This window comes from Eubalaena glacialis, chromosome 2 (genome assembly GCF_028564815.1).
Source record: "Eubalaena glacialis isolate mEubGla1 chromosome 2, mEubGla1.1.hap2.+ XY, whole genome shotgun sequence".
NCBI lineage: Eukaryota > Metazoa > Chordata > Mammalia > Artiodactyla > Balaenidae > Eubalaena > Eubalaena glacialis.
Genome location: NC_083717.1, coordinates 163,473,709 through 163,497,683, shown reverse-complemented (window position 1 = coordinate 163,497,683; position 23,975 = coordinate 163,473,709). Strand labels below are relative to the sequence as shown.

The following is a 23,975-nucleotide window of genomic DNA, read 5'->3' as shown; positions in this document are numbered from 1 at the left end:
CCAAAGTCCTGTTTGAATAAGCTCATTCAGATAGCTACCCATTTTGAGCAAACACTAGCATGTGGTAAAATAATTTGTAAATCGATCAGAACTACCTTTTCTCAACATAACCCCTCTCGAACATGCTGGCAGAAGCTGACACTGTCAGTGGTCAGCTGGAACTGTCTCCTACCAGTTCATAATAGCTGATTGTTAAGTGTTTAAGATTTTTGCAAGCTGGTTGTTCAAACAATTAGTACCTTAAAATTGACTATAGTGGGAGTATTTACACCATGGAAGCCATCACCCCAAATCAGGGCTCCATTTTTTTTTTCCAATGAGCAGGTTTACCAGCATACCACTGGGTGTCGACCTTTCTTTACAGGTCATCTCCTTGATCTCCTGTAGCACGCAGAATCCTTTCCACAGCCTTTTTCGTGCATGGTCATCACCCTACCCACCAGGAAAGGGGCGATAACTCCCTTTTAAATCAGTTCATCTCTTTGATGTAATGGTATGTGGTAGAGTTGAACTCTGCCTCCCCTCCAACGGACTCAGTCCTTTGGACGAACCACTTGTGACAGCCCCAGAAACATTTGGAGTGGGCGCCATCTCCTCCAGGAGACATCTCTCCTCCGGATTCACATATCAGATCTCAGTTAGAAGCTCAGTCTTTAGAGCCACACTGTCTGAGTTCAAATTCCAGCTCTGCCACTCATTTAACTGTGACCTTGGGCTAGTCTGTTAACTTTTCTGGGCCTCTGGTTCCTCATCTATAAAATGGGGATAAAAACAGTACCTACCTACATGGGTTACGGTGAAGACTAACTAAATGAGATGATGTATGCACCTTGCCTGACATGTACCTACCTTATGGGTTTGTTGTGAAGATTGAATTATTTAATATAACTAAAGTGCCAGAATAGAACAGTGCCTGGCATAAAGTAAGCACTATTAAATATTAGTCAATTAATTTGAAACATGGTTTCTAGACTCTTCATCGTCTTAGTCTCCCTGTTCTGGGTGCACTCCAATTTCCCTCTCAAAATGTAGTGTCAGAATGGACCTAACTCCAGCCTTTGGATGAAATGCTACACTTTGATTCCAGCCCCTCTCTCCCTGACTGGCAGTAGTTTTTGAGTAGCTGCCTCCTTTTCCCTAAGTTTTTAGTAGAGTCAGAGAGAATTCCCCCAAAAGTACTGGCCCCTAGACCAGCAGCATAGGAATACCCAGGTTACTTGTTAGAAATGCAGACTCTCAGGCCCCACACCAGACCTACCTAATCAGAATTTGCATTTTAACAAGATTCCCAGGGAAAACATATGCACACCAAAGTTTGAGAAGCGCTGTTTTCGGGGACCCTATGCCACACCTATTTTCAAGAGAAAAATCGGTGAAAGCATCCTAAGCCTTCTCATGAGATGAGGAGCTTTTTCCCAGACCTTGGTAGGGGTTGGGAGAGTGTCAGTGTTGGGTTGTCAGGCTGTGATTGGAGGTGGGAGGGCTTTTTCAGCCCTGGTTCAAAGCCAGAAACTTGGCAAGGAAAGAGATAGGGGCTGCTGGCACCAACTAGAGAGATAAAAAGAACTGAAAGAAGAACCCAACACAGATGTGAGTCTTCTGAAAGCTCCCACAGAAAGGCTAACAGTTCTGCTGCCAGCTCTGTCCTGCAGCCCCAGGTCAAGGAAGCTTTGTGAGCATTAGGTGGCCTGGGGCAGTCAGGATAAATTTAGAAATGATGAAAAGGAACACTTGTTGATGTGGTGAAGAGTCACTTAGTGGAAATCAGGAGGGAAGAGGTCACCAAGTCAGAGATTCTTTAGAGATTATTTCCAGCAAGGAAGGGCCAAAGGGTTAAGAAGCCAGCTACTCACATCGCAAAGCAGAGGCAGATCCCTTTATTACCTGCCTATGCTGCCTGAATTTAAATGGGAGACTTCTAGGGTTCTTACTGTGGCCACAGCTTGGGAATGGCAGCCAGAGTTTACCCACCCGCTTGTACAAAATAAGCTATAGGAGTAATAGAGGACATATGCCAAAATCCCAACTCTGCTGTTTACTAGCTGTGTGACTCTGGGCAAGTTACTTAACCTCTCTGAGCATCTGTTTTCTCATCTTTATTTATTTATTTTTTTAAACATCTTTATTGGAATATAATTGCTTTACGATGGTGTGTTAGTTTCTGTTTTCTCATCTTTAAAGTGGAAGGAATAATACCTAGTTTACATGGCTGAAGTAAGGATGAAGTAAGAAAGTTCTCATGGCGCTGAAGGCAATGTAAATGTATATATTATATTAGATTCCTTCCTTGTGTAAAGTGAAATTCACAAAGTCCTGATTTGGAATTGGGTCTCCTCATATAAAGGAATGTTCTGAGAGGCCAGCCAGGAAGCCCAGAAATGTGTTTCCTAATCCCTTCCAGGTTGCTGGTGGGCGAGCTCCTGGGGGCATCTTTTCCAGGCAGCACAGTTAGGTCTTAGTTGGGAATGCTGCATGCTTTGGCACCTCCTTCCACAGAAGGCTCGGAGGAGAGGCAAGTGCAGGCCTAGAGCCTCTGAAAGTATTACTGGCTCTTAGGAGCAGCTGCTTAGGATGACCTGACCCCATGACCATTTAGTAACTGCCACTGGGCAGAAGGAGGAATTGGGAATAGGAGAGATATGGGGCTCAAAAGCCCTAGCCTAAACCCATGAGTTAGATCCCGGCTTGTTGTTGGAGAGAGCTCCTGAAGACTGGACAAATAGAGTAGGTTAAGTACGCTGAGGGTGTAGTTCAATGACATTTGGGCTTCTGTCCTCTTTGTGCCACTGAGAATGCTTAGTCATTCCATCAAAGTAGCCCTCAGTATATTTTTTTGTTCCTAATGAGTTACATTTTTACTGTGAAAAGGCAGAGTAGATTTATTTCATGAAGCTTCAGGTTCACGATTACTTTCATGAATTTCAGATTAATTTCATGAAATTAGAAATTTTGTGAATTTCTAATGTGTTAGAAATTCGCCACTAGCAAGTCACTTGGGAAGACATGATTGAGGGCTTCCTCTACACCAGGCACTAGGACTACAGTGGCAAGTAAGAAAGACATGCTCGGAGAGAGGAGAAGATGGCGGAAGAGTAAGACGCGGAGATCACCTTCCTCCCCACAGATACATCAGAAATACATCTACACGTGGAACTGCTCCTATAGAACACCTATTGAATGCTGGCAGAAGACCTCAGACCTCCCAAAAGGCAAGAAACTCCCCACGTACCTGGGTAGGGCAAAAGAAAAAAGAAAAAACAGAGACAAAAGAATAGGGATGGGACCTGCACCTCTGGGAGGGAGCTGTGAAGGAGGAAAGGTTTCCACACACTAGGAAGCCCCTTCGCGGGCGGAGACTGCGGGTGGCAGAGAGCGCAGCCACAGGGGTGCGGAAGGCAAAGTGGAGAGATTCCCGCACAGAGGATCAGCGCCAAGCAGCACTCACCAGCCCGAGAGGCTTGTCTGCTCCCCCGCCGGGGCGGGCGGGGGCTGGGAGCTGAGGCTCAGGCTTCGGTCGGATCCCAGGGAGAGGACTGGGGTTGGCTGCGTGAACACAGCCTGAAGGGGCTAGTGCACCACAGCTAGCCAGGAGGGAGTCCGGGAAAGGGTCTGGAGCTGCCGAAGAGGCGAGAGACTTTTTCTTGCCTCTTTGTTTCCTGTTGCGCGAGGAGAGGGGATTCAGAGCGCCGCCTAAACGAGCTCCAGAGACGGGCGCGAGCCGCGGCGATCAGCGCGGACCCCAGAGACGGGCATGAGACACTAAGGCTGCTGCTGCCGCCACCAAGAAGCCTGTGTGCGAGCACAGGTCACTCTCCACACCTCCCCTCCCGGGAACCTGTGCAACCAGCCACTGCCAGGGTCCCGTGATCCAGGGACAACTTCCCCGGGAGAACGCACAGCGCGCCTCCGGCTGGTGTAACGTCACGTTGGCCTCTGCCACCGCAGGCTCGCCCCGCATTCCGTACCCCTCCCTCCCCCCGGCCTGAGTGAGCCAGAGCCCCCGAATCAGCTGCTCCTTTAACCCCGTCCTGTCTGAGTGAAGAACAGACGCCCTCAGGCGACCTACACGCAGAGGCGGGTCCAAATCCAAAGCTGAACCCCGGGACCTGTGCGAACAAAGAAGAGAAAGGGAAATTTCTCCCAGCAGCCTCAGGAGCAGCGGATTAAATCTCCACAATCAACTTGATGTACCCTGCATCTGTGGAATACCTGAATAGACAGCGAATCATCCCAAATTGAGGAGGTGGACTTTGGGAGCAAGATATATTCTTTTTTCCCCTTTTCCTCTTTTTGTGAGTGTGTATGTGTATACTTCTGTGTGAGATTTTGTCTGTATAGCTTTGCTTTCACCATTTGTCCTAGGGTTCTGTCCATCCGTTTTTTGTTTTTTTTTTTTCTTTACTTAAAAAATTTTTTTTTCTTAATACTTATTTTTTATTTTAATAACTTTATTTTATTTTATATTTATTTTATTTTATTTTATCTTGTTTCTTTCTTTCTATTTTTTCTCCCTTTTATTCTGAGCCGTGTGGATGAAAGGCTCTTGGTGCTCCAGCCAGGCATCAGGGCTGTGCCTCTGAGGTGGGAGTGCCAACTTCAGGACACTGGTCCACAAGAGACCTCCCAGCTCCACGTAATATCAAATGGCGAAAATCTCCCAGAGATCTCCATCTCAACACTAAGACCCAGCTTCACTCAACGACCAGCAAGCTACAGTGCTGGACACCCTATGCCAAACAACTAGCAAGAAAGGAACACAGCCCCATCCATTAGCAGAGAGGCTGCCTAAAATCATAATAAGGCCACAGACACCCCAAAACACACCACCAGAGGTGGACCTGCCCACCAGAAAGACAAGATCCAGCCTCATCCACCAGAACACAGGCACTAGTCCCATCCACCAGGAAGCTTACACAACCCACTGAACCAACCTTAGCCACTGGGGACAGACACCAAAAACGATGGGAACTACAAACCTGCAGCCTGCGAAAAGGAGACCCCAAACACAGTAAGATAAGCAAAATGAGAAGATAGAAGAACACACAGCAGATGAAGGAGCAAGGTAAAAACACACCAGACCTAACAAATGAAAAGGAAATAGGCAGTCTACCTGAAAAAGAATTCAGAATAATGATAGTAAAGAGGATCCAAAATCTTCAAAATAGAATAGACAAAATGCAAGAAACATTTAACAAGGACCTAGAAGAACTAAAGGGGAAACAAACAACGATGAACAACACAATAAATGAAATTAAAAATACTCTAGAAGGGATCAATAGCAGAATAACTGAGGCAGAAGAACGGATAAGTGACCTGGAAGATAAAACAGTGGAAATAACTACTGCAGAGCAGAATAAAGAAAAAAGAATGAAAAGAACTGAGGACAGTCTCAGAGACCTCTGGGACAACATTAAACGCACCAACATTCGAATTATAGGGGTCCCAGAAGAAGAAGAGAAAAAGAAAGGGACTGAGAAAATATTTGAAGAGATTATAGTTGAAAACTTCCCTAATATGGGAAAGGAAATAGTTAATCAAGTCCTGGAAGCACAGAGAGTCCCATACAGGATAAATCCAAGGAGAAACACGCCAAGACACATATTAATCAAACTATCAAAAATTAAATATAAAGAAAACATATTAAAAGCAGCAAGGGAAAAACAACAAATAACACACAAGGGAATCCTCATAAGGTTAACAGCTGATCTTTCAGCAGAAACTCTGCAAGCCAGAAGGGAGTGGCAGGACATATTTAAAGTGATGAAGGAGAAAAACCTACAACCAAGATTACTCTACCCAGCAAGGATCTCATTCAGATTTGATGGAGAAATTAAAACCTTTACAGACAAGCAAAAGCTGAGAGAGTTCAGCACCACCAAACCAGCTTTACAACAAATGCGAAAGGAACTTCTCTAGGCAAGACACACAAGAGAAGGAAAAGACCTACAATAACAAACCCAAAACATTTAAGAAAATGGGAATAGGAACATACATATCGATAATTACCTTAAATGTAAATGGATTAAATGCTCCCACCAAAAGACACAGACTGGCTGAATGGATACAAAAACAAGACCCGTATATATGCTGTCTACAAGAGACCCACTTCAGACCTAGGGACACATACAGACTGAAAGTGAGGGGATGGAAAAAGATATTCCATGCAAATGGAAGTCAAAAGAAAGCTGGAGTAGCAATTCTCATATCAGACAAAATACAGTTTAAAATAAAGACTATTACAAGAGACAAAGAAGGATACCACATAATGATCAAGGGATCGATCCAAGAAGAAGATATAACAATTGTAAATATTTATGCACCCAACATAAGAACACCTGAATACATAAGGCAAATACTAACAGCCATAAAAGGGGAAATCAAGAGTAACACAATCATAGTAGGGGACTTTAACACCACACTTTCACCAATGGACAGATCATCCAAAATGAAAATAAATAAGGAAACACAAGCTTTAAATGATACATTAAACAAGATGGACTTAATTGATATTTATAAGACATTCCACCCAAAAACAACAGAATACACATTTTTCTCAAGTGCTCATGGAACATTCTCCAGGATAGATCGTATCTTGGGTCACAAATCAAGCCTTGGTAAATTTTAGAAAATTGAAATCGTTTCAAGTATCTTTTCCGACCACAATGCTATGAGACTAGATATCAATTACAGGAAAAGATCTATAAAAAATACAAACACATGGAGGCTACACAATACACTACTTAATAACGAAGTGATCACTGAAGAAATCAAAGGGGAAATCAAAAAATACCTAGAAACAAATGACAATGGAGACACGATGACCCAAAACCTATGGGATGCAGCAAAAGCAGTTCTAAGAGGGAAGTTTATAGCAATACAGTCCTACCTAAAGAAACAGGAAACATCTCAAATAAACAACTAACCTTGCACCTAAAGCAATTAGAGAAAGAAGAACAAAAAAACCCCAAAGTTAGCAGAAGGAAAGAAATCATAAAGATCAGATCAGAAATAAATGAAAAAGAAATGAAGGAAACAATAGCAAAAATCAATGAAACTAAAAGCTGGTTCTTTGAGAAGATAAACAAAATTGATAAAGCATTAGCCAGACTCATCAAGAAAAAAAGGGAGAGGACTCAAATCAATAGAATTACAAATGAAAAAGGAGAAGTAACAACTGACACTGCAGAAATACAAACGATCATGAGAGATTACTACAAGCAACTCTATGCCAATAAAATGGACAACCTGGAAGAAATGGACAAATTCTGAGAAATGCACAACCTGCCCAGACTGAACCAGGAAGAAATAGAAAATATGAACAGACCAATCACAAGCACTGAAATTGAAACTGTGATTAAAAATCTTCCAACAAACAAAAGCCCAGGACCAGATGGCTTCACAGGCAAATTCTATCAAACATTTAGAGAAGAGCTAACACCTATCCTTCTCAAACTCTTCCAAAATATAGCAGAGGGAGGAACACTCCCCAACTTATTCTATGAGGCCACCATCACCCTGATACCAAAACCAGACAAAGATGTCACAAAGAAAGAAAACGACAGGCCAATATCACTGATGAACATAGATGCAAAAATCCTCAACAAAATACTAGCAAACAGAATCCAACAGCACATTAAAAGGATCATACACCATGATCAAGTGGGGTTTATTCCAGGAATGCAAGGTTTCTTCAATATACGCAAATCAATCAACGTGATACACCATATTAACAAATTGAAGGAGAAAAACCATATGATCATCTCAATAGATGCAGAGAAAGCTTTCGACAAAATTCAACACCCATTTATGATAAAAGCCCTGCAGAAAGTAGGCATAGAGGGAACTTTCCTCAACATAATAAGGACCATATATGACAAACCCACAGCCAACATCATCCTCAGTGGTGAAAAACTGAAACCATTTCCACTAAGATCAGGAACAAGACAAGGTTGTCCACTCTCACCACTATTATTCAACATAGTTTTGGAAGTTTTAGCCACAGCAATCAGAGAAGAAAAAGAAATAAAAGGAATCCAAATCGGAGAAGAAGAAGTAAAGTTGTCACTGTTTGCAGATGACATGATACTATACATAGAGTATCCTAAAGATGCTATCAGAAAACTACTAGAGTTAATCAATGAATTTGGTAAAGTAGCAGGATACAAAATTAATGCACAGAAATCTCTTGCATTCCTATACACTAATGTTGAAAAATCTGAAAGTGAAATTAAGAAAACACTCCCATTTACCATTGCAACAAAAAGAATAAAATATCTAGGAATAAACCTACCTAAGGAGACAAAAGACCTGTATGCAGAAAATTATAAGACACTGATGAAAGAAATTAAAGATGATACAAATAGATGGAGAGATATACCATGTTCTTGGATTGGAAGAATCAACATTGTGACAATGACTCTACTACCCAAAGCAATCTACAGATTCAATGCAATCCCTATCAAACTACCACTGGCCTTTTTCAGAGAACTAGAACAAAAAATTTCACAATTTGTATGGAAACACAAAAGACCCCGAATAGCCAAAGCAATCTTGAGAACGAAACATGAAGCTGGAGGAATCATGCTCCCTGACTTCAGACTATACTACAAAGCCACAGTAATCAAGACAGTATGGTACTGGCACAAAAACAGAAATATAGATCAATGGAACAGGATAGAAAGCCCAGAGATAAACCCATGCACATATGGTCACCTTATCTTTGATAAAGGAGGCAAGCATATACAGTGGAGAAAAGACAGCCTCTTCAATAAGTGGTGCTGGGAAAACTGGACAGGTACCTGTAAGAGTATGAAATTAGAACACTCCCTAACACGATACACAAAAATAAACTCAAAATGGATTAAAGACCTAAATGTAAGGCCAGACACTATCAAACTCTTAGAGGAAAACATAGGCAGAACACTCTATGACATAAATCACAGCAAGATCCTTTTTGACCCACCTCCTAGAGAAATGGAAATAAAAACACAAATAAACAAATGGGACCTAATGAAACTTAAAAGCTTTTGCACATCAAAGGAAACCATAAACAAGACCAAAAGACAACCCTCAGAATGGGAGAAAATATTTGCAAATGAAGCAACGGACAAAGGATTAATCTCCAAAGTTTACAAGCAGCTCATGCAGCTCAATAACAAAAAAACAAACAACCCAATCCAAAAATGGGCAGAAGACCTAAATAGACATTTCTCCAAAGAAGATATACAGATTGCCAACAAACACATGAAAGAATGCTCAACATCACTAATCATTAGATAAATGCAAATCAAAACTACAATGAGATATCATCTCACACCAGTCAGAATGGCCATCATCAAAAAATCTAGAAACAATAAATGCTGGAGAGGGTGTGGAGAAAAGGGAACACTCTTGCACTGTTGGTGGGAATGTAAATTGATACAGCCACTATGGAGAACAGTATGGTGGTTCCTTAAAAAACTAAAAATGGAACTACCATACGACCCAGCAATCCCACTACTGGGCATATACCCTGAGAAAACCATAATTCAAAAAGAGTCATGTACCACAATGTTCATTGCAGCTCTATTTACAATAGCCAGGACATGGAAGCAACCTAAGTGTCTATCATCGGATGAATGGATAAAGAAGATGTGGCACATATATACAATGGAATATTAGCCATAAAAAGAAACGAAACTGAGTTATTTGTAGTGAGGTGGATGGAGTTAGAGTCTGTCATACAGAGTGAAGTAAGTCAGAAAGGGAAAAACAAATACAGTATGCTTACACATATATATGGAATCTAAGGAAAAAAAAAAAAAAGGTCATGAAGAACCTAGTTGCAAATTGGGAATAAAGACACAGACCTACTAGAGAATGGACTTGAGGATATGGGGAAGGGGAAGGGTAAGCTGTGACAAAGTGAGAGAGTGGCATGGACATATATACACTACCAAACATAAAATAGGTAGCTAGTGGGAAGCAACCGCATAGCACAGGGAGATCAGCTCGGTGCTTTGTGACTACCTAGAGGGGTGGGATAGGGAGGGTAGGAGGGAGGGAGATGCAAGAGGGAAGAGATATGGGAACATATGTATATGTATAACTGATTCACTTTGTTATAAAGCAGAAACTAACACACCATTGTAAAGCAATTATACTCCAATAAAGATGTTAAAAAAAAACAAAACAACAACAACAAAAAACTACAATCAGCAATATGAAGGCAGCTGAAAAAAAAAAAGACATGCTCCCTGTCCTCAGGGAGCTTACACTCTAATGTGGACAAATAGGCTGTAAACAAGTAAGTTAATAACCTACACAGCTGACTTTGGGCTGTAATCAGTGCACTGAAGGGAATGAGCCGAGGAAATAACATGATGGAACATGATAGAAGGTGACCCAGGGTGGAGAGGTGGTCATGGTGGGGAGGAAAGAGACCCAAAGAGATAACGTGGCCATGGAAGGCCACACAGAGTAAGGCATGTTTATGAGGCAACCAAAAGGACGAGGATAAGCATGGACCCAGCACAGGGAACAGCAAAGATGATGCCCTAAGTGGGAAAGGACTTGATTTGAGCAACAGAAAGACCAGTCTGTCTGGGACTCATGAGCAAGAGGAGAACGTGATGAATTAAGTTGGGTTATACAAGATCCTATAGGCAGTGGTAAAGACTTTGTATTTATTCCAATTAATGAGGCATGATAGGACCTGGATTTTATTTTCAGTAGATAACCCTGGTTGTCATTTAGGGAAGGGATTTAAGGAAGAGGGCAAAGTCAGGAGCAGGAAAACCTCTTAGGAGGCTGTTGTAAAGTCCAAGGGAGAGGTAATGGTGCTTTGATCTAGGTCTTGATAGCAGAATAGGCGAATTAAATGTTTTAGGGTCAGAGGTGGGCGTCGGGCTGGTAATGGGGAGGGATGAGGGAAAGGAAGGATTTGGGTGATTCTGGGTTTGGATAGATGATGGTGCCATTGACTGAAATGGGGGAGAACAAGTTTGGAAAGAGAACGCAATACCTGGCTGGTGGCTCTTAATAAATTTAAATGTTCTTGTGGCCTCATGTGTGGCTTGAGCAGAACTGCGACTTTCTCGGTTTTCTCCCGGCAAGGTAACACCTTACGCCCAAACAGATGTGGTGCCTTCCGCACGAGCAATCTCAGGGAGGGGGTCTTACACCGTGCCTCCTCCACGCAGGATACCGTCCTGCTGGGGCTTCCACCTAGCTCACCTAAGTAAGTTTCTCCTGCCACTGCTTAATGCCTGGCCTCATTTCCCTGTCTTCAACTAAGTTGTCAGTGGCTTCTCTCCTTCTGTTTATCTGTGCACTAAAAATCAAACAAGCACAAGCCGTGCTGTGTCTGACATGGGGTGTGTCCAACCCAGAGCTTGTCACTGACAGGGGCACAAAACCAGATTTGGAGAGAATATAAGAGTCTGTCTCCATGCTACCACCTTGAACATGCCAAGCCCCTCTAGGAACCCATTTGGGATCTCTCATCCTGTTTTATCCAATTCTTTCTTGACCTGACATCTATTTCCAGCCTGTACCACCTCTTGGGTCACCAGTTCTATTGCCTGATTTCCTTTTATTCTCTGACTCAGTGACTGGAGGTGAAAAGATTTCTTTACATATTACTCTCAAACTACCAGACTGGGGTCATATTACTCTTAGTAACGATAGTTGCTATTTATTAAATATTTACGAGGGAACATACACCTTGCCAAGTGTTTTGCGTGCATTTTCTCAATTAAGAACGCTATGAAGAGGTATTAGTATTCCACTTTACAAATGAGACTTGGCGAGATTTAGCAAGCCACCCAAGGTCACCCAGCTCATGAGACGAGGGGGCTGGGTTTGATCCCAGGTCGCAGTTTCCCATCGCAATGCCACGGCCCTGGAGGAGGGAAGGCCAAAGTATTGGGGCCTTTCAGAGGCGGGACCCTCACACGATCTCTGGTGGCCAGCCAGGTTTTCCTGTGACTGGGGGTGGGTGTAGCAAGTGTGGAGGGTTTGGAGTCTGTTTCTGAAGCACTGGGGTGGCGGGAGCTGGGTGGGTTAGTAACTGCTCTTACATTCACTTCAGGAGCGACGGACCCACATCTGGTTCTACAGGATTGACAGTGTGGCCGACGGAAGCTCTGTAGACATGCAAAGCTCCAACGGTGACTTGGGGAACACGGGAGAGCTGAGAATTTGTTCCAAGTCAGAATGTAGCAATATTCCTACTTTATACAAAAGAATAAAGGCTGGAGCGGAAGGCCTCAGTCTCCTCAACAAAGGGCAGGCCTCGCTCGGGGCACCCATGTGCTAAAGGGTGGGTGCCCGTGGGCAGCTGAGCAGGGCTTCTGTGTGGCCCCTTCTTTCCCACCGCTGAGGGGAGACTCAGCTCCATGCCCACCCCCGTCCGGCAATGTCTCACACCCTCTGGGAGAGACCTTAAACATCTTGTCCGAGGTCTGATCCGGAAATGTCCCCCTCATCAAGCAAAGGCTGGGAGAAGCTCAGGTCCACCTCTGTTTTTAAAGCTCCTAGTAATATATTTTTCTAAAGTAAAGAAATGCAAAACAGGGTTCCTGGCTTGGTTTATAGTTTTCAATGTTTAAATTAGCAAAACAACTCCTTTTAACATAAAAAAAAAACATAATTGTGCTAGTCACAAGATCATTGTAGGATTTATGAACTAATCATAATTCAGAGAGCCCTAGAGTTCCTGTGATCTAGCCAGTGTATTCCTCTGAATGCAGAAGCTCATTTGGAGATCAGGTCGCTAGTGCTCGATGCCTGCTGTGAATTACCAGGAGGTGTGACTTGAGCCAAATGGCCCTCCTGGCTTCCCTGTGATAGCCACGACCACAGAGAAAGGGACAGGCTCCAACTGCAACCCCCCACACTCTGCCCTTTCTATAAAATAAAACTTTCAAGTCGATATCAGCTGATTTCAAAAGAAAAAAAAAATTGTTTTAAATTCCCCCTTGCCCCAGAAGCAAGAGAGAATAAGGAAGCAAATGCTTTAGGAGAACCTGAATGCCTGAGCCTTTATATGTATATTATTGCATAGCTCTCACGACTGCCCTGAGATGGTGTAATTTTCGCATTATTCAACCCGTTTGTGTATCAGGGAAATAATTCGTCCAAGGTCACCTAGCATATCCAGGATTAGAACCTAGATCCTTTGACATCAAAGCCTGAGCTCTTTCTAATCTTCCAGTCTGATCACGCCATGAAGCCACACGAAGCCCAGGAGGAGCCCAGTGGGGCTGGAAGGGGGCCTGGGGTGGTCACTCTTCTCCGTGTCCCTACTGTGTTGGGGCAAAATTCGACTTTTCTGGATCTTTTCACTGTTTCTTTCTCTTTCCGTTTCTTATCCTGGCTGGCTGGGTCCCCACTCTGCTCCTTGTTTATGATACTTATTTTTCCATCCACAGCAAAATAATTCACATCAAGGTAATTGATCATGAAGCATATGAGAAAAACAAGAATTACTTCATTGAGTTGATGGGCCCCTGCATGCTGGATATGAGTTTTCAGAAAGGTGTAGTACTCTGTCCTGCACACTAACGTTAACTCTCTCCTCTCCTCTTCTGCTTCTTCCTTTCTCCACTCCTTTTGTCTCCTTCGCTTCCCCTTTCTTCTGCCTCTCTGGTTCACTGTCCCTTGTTTCTTTTCTGTTTCTCTCTTTTCCCCTCTCCCTCTATTCTCTCTGCACCCAGCTCTGTCCTAACACCTGCCAGTCTGTCACATGGTATTGTAAGAGGGATGCTCAAGAGCCCATGGCAATTTTTGTGGGATGGGGAAATGGATATGGGGGAAAAAAACCACAAGAGAGAGAAAGAGAGAGGAAAAAAACACCAGCCATAGCCCTGTGAGTATCGTATATGAGGCTCTCTGCTTCTCCTGAGTGGTTTAGGATACAAGGAAGAAAAAGATAGTGCAATCTCAGGCAGAAGGGCAGCCCTGGGAAACTGGCCCAGCTCTCAGCATAGAGATCCGTGGGGCAGCTCTTCTCAGGGCTAAGCTGATAATCTCTGGATGTTGACAATCAATGTATTTGTATTTGGGTTCTGTTTGTGGTTCATCCCATTCCCCAAGACAAGCTTTAGGAGCCATCTTATCTGCCATATCCCTGCTAGCAAGTGTGTTTTTCTCTCCCTGACCTTGATTGAGCTGAAAGTACAGGTTTGAGTTCTAGGTCTAGGTCAAAGACTTACCTGCTGTCTTCTGTCTTCCCTAAGCAGGGCATCTAGGTGTGAAGGCAGTTAGAAGAGTGGGAGAGAGGATTCTGACCTGAGGCGAGGCTTCCCCAAGAAGTCACAGGACTTCTCAGAGTGGACGCAGCTTTTGTCTTTGATTTAAATGGCCCCATACACCCCAGCCTCCAATAGACAGTCAGAAAATCCTCTTCTGGATGGATCATACTGTGGAAGAGGGAGCCGTCAATCATGCTCCTCCAGACCATGCCCATGGTCACAGAGCAAGCACACCCTTCCCATCCCACAGCAGAGTCCCTGCAGTGGAAAGACAGGCCAGGCTCACAACCCTTAGACAGCCCTAGAGTACCATATCTAGGGCAAGAGAGATTCCCAGAAAATGCTTCTCGACAATCAGTGAGCTTTGTCTTTTGTGCAATGAGCAAGGTGTGGAAAGGTGTCCAAAAAGTGCCCAAAAGGTCACACACACACACACACACACACCACAAATGCACAGCAAGTGCTGTGCCCAAACAAAGCACCTTAGATCCGCCTACCACTTTATAGAAAACAAAGCTGAGCCTGTCTTCAGAATGGAATAGAAACATCAGAGGCTCTGATGAGACTTTTTGGGCTATTGTTTGTTAGCACCTTTTTGCCCTTTAGAGAGCATTTAGGTCCCAGGCCAAAAAGGAAGAAAAAAAAAAGAGAGAGAGAGAGAGAAAAAGAAAAGAAAAAACCCCACAAAAATAAAACAAACAAAACCAAAAAAAAAGCAGAAAATAACAATTAGGGCTCACTATTAGGACCCATTGACACCACTGTGGTTCCATGAAGGAACAGGAGAAGCCACACAGGGAGACCCAGGCCCACATGGCAACTTCGCCAAAGACAATGGACCTGAGCCAGCCTCAGGCCAGTCTCTGGAAGGAAGTGATTTTCGAGAAAACTTTGCTTCCCTGTATGATTTGGTTTTATTAAAAGACACTGTGCTTTGTTGAGATACCCAGAAATGAACAGAAACCTCCATTATCATGTCCACCAGACCCTTGGTAATCAGCATTTAAGCCAGCTTTGGTACACATCACTGCTATATGATAGAAGTCCAAAGATGATTTAGAATTGATAATTTACATCATTTTTACCACATTTTTCAGGAGTGCATCAGCTGTAAATATTAAAGGAATACTACATCCTATTGTGGTTAATACATATTTATTTTACTTCCCACCACTGAAGCCCTGTGAGATAAAGAATAAGAAAGATAATAGAATTCTGCCTTCTTTCCTTCCCTTCTCTCTCTCTCTTTCTCTGGTTTCCCTGCCTCATAAATACTTTCAAGATTTTCCTTATGAGGCCCACATAAGAAGTGGGTATAGACACAAGGAAGGGAAACAAGCCCCTAGATAGATACTGTTGACGTATTTCCTGTTGTAGAAAAGCCCTGGGTCACCCCCGATGGGCCAGCAGTTCACCTACTGCCCAAAGAAATGCCAATTACCATGTGACACCCAATAGAATGTGCTGCCCAACTCACTTCCTACTAACCATCAGCAGGATCGAAAATGACTCCTCCCCACCATCAGCCCCCTTTTTCCTTCCCATTTCCCTCCTGTCCTCCTGGATCCCTTCCTTTGCCAACTTTTCCTTGCCTCCTGGCTCCCTTTCCCTCTCACCTGTAAGGACAACTATGACCAAGGAGATAAGAAAAGCTAAGACCATTTTTGACACAAGAGCAATACAATCCACCAAGTCCTGTCAAAAGCCACCATGGCAGCACTGGGCTGCATGTGCCAGGAGTGATGGGGAATGATTTTAAAGGCTGGGCTCTGGGTGACCAATCAATCTACCGACCCAGTCGACACTCTCTCTCTTGTTGTCCCTACAGGAAAACCGTAAGGGTTAAAATAGTAGATGAGGAGGAATACGAAAGGCAAGAGAATTTCTTCATTGTCCTTGGTGAACCGAAATGGATGGAACGTGGACTATCAGGTGTGAGATTCTTAAAAACAAAACAAAATAAAACAACAAAAAGAAAGAAAAAATTTAAACAAGTTGAAAAGCAACAACAACAAAAAGCAACTATGTTTTTTTCTCCCCCCTTTTCTTTCCTTTTCCTCCTTCCTCCTTTTGACCAATGGACTTTTTTATTCTTTTCCCTCCTGTACTCTCACTCTTACCCTGTTTCGGTATCATTTCTGCCTTCTTAGCCATAGCTTTTTTCCACGTCCTCCTTTTTCACCTTTTGGACACACTACAGCCTCAACCCCTCATGACCCTGATGAGTTACTTCTGCCTTGTGCTCCAGTTATCCGATTACCAATGTCCCCTGCACTCCCCGCCCTCACAGCCCCCCACCATACCCACAGAGTCACCTGTAAATGTGCAAACTCCTTGGTGGGTGGGGAGGAGAAGATAAAGAAAGGAATGTAATGTGATGCATGCCTCTGCCCCTTCCTTGCCTTGTTCCCCTTCCACCCCTCCCTCTCTAGCCTGGATTGAATGGGGGAGGGTCTGGGATGGGGGCTGGAGCCCGTGTTGCCATGATGCTTTGAGTCTTCTGCTGCATCTCCCAACCTCCGTTGAGTGCTTGGCAGGTTATTCACTTGCAGAGTGGCCCATGGGCCCCTTTGTCCTTCATGGAGGTAAGTGTTTTATCTGGCTATTTCACAGTTGGGTAGAGCAAAACATGGAAAGGTATACCAATCGTCAGAGGCCACGCTTCTGAGAGCTCTCTGAGAGAAAGCTGCCTTCTGAGGTAGTCGTGCAATCTGGAATCCTGAGCTGTTCATCCTTCCCTTGACATCCCACCCCATCCCACTCTACCTCTGTTCTAGCCCAAGGTAGGGTACTTTATTCAGACTACTTTAGGATAATCCAGTCCCGAAAGCAGAAAATTGAGTCTGCAAAAGGAAAGTGGTTAACTCCAGGTATGGAAATCTCCTTAGCCGGAGGGTCCTGGAAAAGGATTGACATTGGGCAGGCCCAGAGTATGGTCTTACAGGTTTTCCAATGGAAGGGACTCCAATAGATGGGCATGCTTGGTGTTGATCTCTGAGAAACAGGTGTTGGACGGTTCACAGAAGCCTGCCTTGGCTTGACATCTGCAAATGAGCGTATCACCCAGGTCTCAAGATAACCCTCATCCCACACCAGAGACGTGGCCTCCTCTCCTCCTTTCCTCAGGCCCTGCATCTTGGGATACCTGCCTAAGGGACTGATTACATTGCAACCGAGGTAGTAGTAAGGAAAGATTTCTTCCCTTGAAGAAAATAATTAGAAGCTACGACTTTGAAAGTGTTGGAGGAATATATGTGGGTAAGAGTCCTCTTGGGAAATACCAAGAGGAGGTCATTCACACTCCCTTTCAGGAGAGATGTGCTGCTGGAGCCTCATGAAGGATAGAACGGTGAGACCTACTTGTTTGTCAAAAAAGGTGATGATTCTGCAGCTACTTCATAGTCACATGACAAAGAGCAGCATGAAGCCTTTCACTCAAGGACAAATCTAAGAGATTCGGTCACTATGCTCCGAAAGGCTCATGCCCAGGTCTTCTTCTCAGACACGAATGATTGTTCAGTTCTCCTTGTCTTCTGGGGACTCTCTCTGCAGACCTGACCGGTTCTGTGCCCACACTGGTTTTACACCTGGTGTTGGAGAGGCAGAAGCCCTCTCTGCCTTCCATTATTCATCCTTTTGTTGGCCACCTAATAAGATGTTGCCATGAGTCTGATTGCCAAAGAGTGCTGGAAGAAAAGAGAAAATCTCCAGTTCCCTTGCTTCCCAGATTGTGTTCCCGCCAACCCAGAATATTTTCAGAAATTGTCTCAACACCTGCCCTACTTCATTCTCATCTCCCTTGTGCATTTAATGCACATCTTCATGATTGGATGGACGTAGCAGACACCTAAGGCCATTGTAAACTAGCGTCATCAATTTCCACAGTCCCAGCTACTTACGTGCAAATGAAAGCACGACAAAGGATCGCACAGGGTAGCTGAAAAGAAGGCAGTCTTCTCCAGACAAGAAGAATGGGTTGGAAGTCCATCCCTGACTTTATTCTCCAGTAAAGAGACTCTTATTTCTGCCTCCCCAATAAACCCCATTCAACAGCTGGACAGAGAGTGACCTAAAATAAACCTTTTGGTCTTCAAGAGACTTGGCCAAACATGAATGCCTATGGCTACTCCTCATTTGAGGACCCCTTTTTACTGCATTGGATTTTCTGTCCAAGAAGATGTCAGCAGAGTCCTGGTGGAGCCCAGTCCTGGGGGAGGGAGTAGGTGAGAAGGTACGGATTTTATCGAGCTATTGGTGTGATATGCCTCCAGATCTTCCCAGTAAGCAAGATGCCAAGATGGAAGGTGCCAATAGGAAAGGTGTCAGTCTTCTGTCAGTTTCTATTGTCTATAGGGTTCATTTTCAGTTTCTTCAGATCTTCTCATATTTTGGCATTAGAGCACAAGTTGATAGGTCATAAAACTTGATTGTCTAGATTCAGAGTCAAATGAAACCCCATCCTGATTTCCAGAATGTCCTGCTGTTCTCAAAGTGAGAAACAACACAGCGGAAATTGCTTTTCATTATCACTGCTGCATGGGAGAGTCTTAGGCATTCAGAACAGCATAGTATAGTGTGTGCATGGTCAAAATGACAATTGCATTACAAAAAAAAGTAAAGGACTATATTTGAAATAGGAGATTCTATTCTTGGCAAATAAAACGACTTCAGAGGTGAGATTAAATGCTCTGGACAAGTTGAGGGAGGGAATAAGGGAGGATGAATAGGAAACACAGTTGCCTTGGAGTAGAGGAAGCCCTGGGGTCTAGCAGTGGACAGCTGAGAGCAACTCTGAGCAGCATGGTCAAGGCTGTCAGGCCTGGGCCTGGACATTGGAAGCCTCAGGTGGGAAAGGAAAGCTCTCTCCGCCAGGAATGAGGCCTGTTTGCGCCACCTCTTACCACATCCATGGGCTCACCCTAACAAGCTGCCCAAATGCTTCCAAATACTCAGAGCTATGCTGTTTCCTGCTTGTCCCTGGGATGTCTGAGCAGGGATAAATGACTCTCATCTGACCCTGGGGATCAATGCAGGGGAGAGTTCAGCTCCAGCTTCTCTCATCAGCAACAGCAGGAAAAACACCCTGGAGATATCATGTCGCTCAGAGTTGGTCTACCTAGATCTCACTGACCCATCCATAACTGCTAAGTGGAAAGTCTCAGATTCGTGTAGACATGACAGCAAATGGTGCAGGTCAGCTGACTTAAAGCCCTCTCATAGTGCTAAAGATGATCCTGGTGTTGGGAGGGATGTCTGAGTAAAAACCAGGGCAGCAGGGACCTTTCTGGAAGAGCTGCCCCTTGTCTGGCCTCCCTGGATACACTAATGTGTTTGGATCTCTAGTTTCCACTGGAACCTAGGGGGCAGGAGGGGCTCTTCTGTCCAGATCCATAGAAGGAGCAGAATGAACAAGCTCTCTTGCTATCTATCGTCTATCTATCTATCTATCATCTATCTATTATCTGTCTATCATCTATTATCTATCTATCTATCTATCTGTCTACCTATCTATCTATCATCTCAGTGTAGTAAGGAGATCCATTGATCCATTACCCCTTGGAATTCCATATGGGAGAAACCAGAAAAAGTCAACTGCTGTTCTCCCTGCTTATGTACCATAAAGATTCTGGATCCATATGTGTTTTCAGTGGCTGTGAATATGGGATTACAGACCTGAGTGGCATTCTTAGAGATTTTTAGAAAAAACAATCTACAGACACTTTCCCCCACCCCCTGCCCCACTCCTTCCTCAGCAATCTCCCTCAGTCGCCAGCTGCACCAGGAGTATGTAACAGGATGTTCCCAGGCTTTTATTTGACAAGAGCCAGGGAGTGAGGTACCGTACTAAGACACCATCAAGGTGAAAATGTGGTATGTTACAAGAATTTTTTAATTTTTGGATCTTGAAATCTAAGAGAGTTTAGCATAAGTGAAAACTCAGGGGCTAGGGATGACCTGTGCTGGGTACATCTTTAACCAAACCATGGTTCCCAGGCCATGCAGGGACCTTGTATTTGTCATCTCCATCTACCAATAGCTTTCAGTATGACAGTCTCCCTGGTCCAGAATATCTGGACTCTGACTTAGCCTGTCCTTTCTGAAACAAAACACCATCCAGCGATGCAGCTCCACAGGATCTATGAAAAATACAATTGCCAAAATAGGTGACCAACAGTAAATCTCTAATGAGCATCTACTAATTACAATGACTCTGCAATTGACTTTGCAGTGACCTTGTAGGCACAGATGATACAAAATGGGAGGAGTCCATGGCCTCCAACCTCCAGGCTATCTCTCTAAAATGACACACTATTCAAGGAAAACATTTTGCAGGATTTACCTTTTCACAAGGTCATTCTTTTAGGGGTACTCAAAGCTGGGTCAGGGTTGCAACCTATACAGTTTTCAAGATAACTGGATTCTCACTCCTTTACAGAATGGATGTGATAACCTGATCCCTTAGAAGACCACAAATGACCAACTCTGTCTCTTCTCCACCCGCTTGGTTCCCCCATCCTCATTCCTCTATCCCTGGCCCTCAGAGTTGCAGGGAAGGTGTGGGGAAAATTTGCAGCTGCAGGCCCCTGGTGCTCAGCAGTCGCTCCAGGAGTTCACACCTCTTGCCGCGGCTGCGGCGGCTGCTGCTGCGCATGCTCCAATTGCTGCCTTTTGCATGTGGCTGCAGAGTTCTCATCTGCTAAGCTCACTGCTTTCCTTCAGCTACTGCAACCACAAAGCCTGGGGACACTTTTAAGATGGGACCTTAATGCTCTTTCCTTTTCTTTCTTCCCCGATCTGGTACCCATTTGCAAACAGCGTTCCTGTTGTCTCCAGGTAAGGGGAGTCTTCCCCCCTTTTTCTGCTTCTTGCCAGTGCCATTATTTAGTTTAAGACCAATGTCCTTTGATTTATTTACTAGGAACTGTGGGCCCAACTTAACCTAACAAGTTCTCCTAAGGACTTGGAGATATTTCCCCACCTGAAGTAATTGTGAGGAGGTAGACAATTCCTTGAGCACCATTTCAGTGGATGTGGGTAAAGGCATAGCTGGTCCTCTCTGAGACCAGGAAGAGAATTGAAACTTACCAAAGAAATGGTGGGTCATAGACTTCCCCTGAGTCTTAATTCCTCTGTCATCTCATGTTGTGGGGCAAGAGAGGATGAGAGTCAGAGCTGACTCTCCTAATAGGATCATGATGGGATGAGAAAGAAAATACTTTGATCTTGAGGGGTCCAGGGATAAATAATCAGGAGCTGCTGTGAGAACATGAAAAGCAATTTTTAAGGAATCTGGAATTTTATTGATCCTGAAGATCTTCCATTTCATCACAGCAGAGACCTAAATTTCTAGAACTTTGGTTCATTTGTCATTGATCCTTGAAGTCACATGTGCCATGAACAACAAGAAGAATTAGAATATTATGGCGGGGTGGGGGGGTGGCCAATGATCTGGTTGGATATAGAAATTTGGGGGAATTTATTTTGGAGATATTCTCACGCAGAGTCTAGAGCCTGTTGTAGGAAACACATCTACCTTGAGAGTATGCTTGCATCGGTGGAATCAAATCATAGACAATGTCCAACTTTGTGAGCAGGTAGGAAAGCATTTCCAGCACATCGGCAATACTGTAGCTCTTGGTGCAGGCAGAGTGAGCTATGCAAGATGTCTCAACATATGTTAAAATAACATTTTATACTTCATCAGTTCTTTGAATGTATAAAAATTTTAAGGTCATTTGAGAGGCAAACCATCTTACAGAATTCATTGGTAGTCACCATAGGCTGTATGCTGAGTTTGAGAAAGGGGCAGTGTACATAGTAAGGACATTTACCTCCTTGGAGTCGCAAACCAAAATAAAAAATATAAGTAGGTAAACCCCTACATTTTCCCTTTATGGAAAAAAATTACTCCAGCTTCCTTGGCCTCTTGCTTCCTCTTGTATCAATAGGATAATGACTATCTCCGGCCCCATATATTCCACTCTTCTCCCAGGGTTTTAATGTCAGAGTATTGGGTGTTCTCCACTTCACTCATCTTCTCGCCTGAGGAGGCATTTGGGCTTTTTTGTTCCAACTCTTGCCTCTACCCCCCCACCAGCCACACACATATGCACACACCAAAGGTTGTGATTTAATTTAAGCTTCATTATACTCTTAACACATTGGCACAGATACTAGTAGAAGCTAAAACAGGAAAAGAAGGTGTCATTTCCTAGATCTTTCAATCTGTAAACCTGCAATTTAGGAGCCCTTGGTTAGACTTTAAATTCACTGGAAATCTCAACTCCTTGTTTGGATTTTCCCATGTGGCCAAGCAAACATGATTCACAATGCCTGGTGATGAAAGATGGAGAGAAAATATGTTCAATCTGAACTACACCACCAAGCTCAGGGACCTGGGAGTTAGCGCACTGGCTGCATCGCCCCATTTCTTTCTGAGGATGTCTGTAGAACATTCATGGCAATCTATTCCAGTCTTACCTGGCAAGCTCTTTTCTCTTCCAATATCTGTTTAATCTTCTATCCTATTAATAGTCTCATTCTCTCTTTTTCCCCTTCCTCCTCCTTCTCCTAGACCTGAGAGTTTGTTTAGTCAGTCTGAATATCAAGATCACCTGTCATTTATTCTCTACACTTGAAATTCAGAGGAGTTACATAAACAAGTGATCAGAATAATTATGGTCTTTTAGGTTTGAGACTTATGACTCTCTCAAGAAATTAACTATTTGAATGTAAAGGAATGATAATTACAGAAGTAGAAAAAGGCAGGAATTGATACCAAACCCAGATACTAAATCAGAGTTGATTTAAAGACATGTGAATCAATCAATTAACAGATATATAGAGAGAGAGCAAGAGAGTACCTCTGTGGGGTACTGTGGGGCTGTGGGAGATCCAAAGATAGAGGATTGGTTATTTGTCAAAGAGATTTCTGCAGAGAGCTAGAAGGAAAAACTGACTGTCATCACAGGGGAGGACAGGTCAGTAGCTAGATCAATATCCTGCCAGATGGATATAGTGCTAGATTGATAGCTAGACAAGGGGTTAGACAGGTACATTTATAAGTCACTGGAGAGCTCATTACATTGGTATAAAGTTCTTGTGGCACATGTAAAATATGACAAGGGGGAATTGGGGAGGGAGGAGTGGAATAATACTGTCACTACTAGGATAGGCATTGTGATATGGTGCCAAAAGCTACAAGTAGAGGAAAAGAGTACCCATGCTTTTAAAGAATCTACGTATACATCTTTTTCCAAAGACTTTTATTCAGAGTGGCTTGCAGTCTGGCTTCTAGGGTCACTGACTTCATAGCCAGACTTATATTCAGAATTAACTAATAAGAGGCTCATATGGACTAAATGAAGTCAGGCTGCTAGGGGGTGTCTGCATAGAAATGTACAGGAGGACATTGATCGTTGAGAAATAATTGTTTCCTAAAGTGGTCACCAACACTAAAGGGAGGACAGCACCACGGACAGCTCCCCCAACGTTTTGGGATTGCCTTCTGTGTTTGGTGCCAGAAGCACTGAGTAAAACAGCCAGCTCAGGAATCCTCCGCATACTCTTACCAGTTTCATTCAAGACAACTCAGAAATTCTTATATAAAACAGACTCTCTGCTTGGCTTATAATCTTTCCAGTGAATTCTTTTCCTTGCAACCTCGAGAGCTCAAGTCTCACCCCTCCCCATGCTTCACAAATACCCAAGATAAAAAGAAGAGAAGACCTTTTGGCCTCT

General features: G+C 43.7%; 1 protein-coding gene across 1 annotated transcript in view; it reads left to right on the top strand.

The window, feature by feature from the left end:
• The window catches only part of SLC8A3 (solute carrier family 8 member A3), a 158,425-nt gene that overhangs the window by 128,046 nt on the left and 6,404 nt on the right, over positions 1 to 23,975 (top strand). Inside the window, exon 3 of the mRNA XM_061182700.1 lies at positions 16,063 to 16,166. Within this exon, the coding sequence (XP_061038683.1) occupies positions 16,063 to 16,166 (104 nt within the window). The remainder of the gene's footprint in view (positions 1 to 16,062; positions 16,167 to 23,975) is intronic.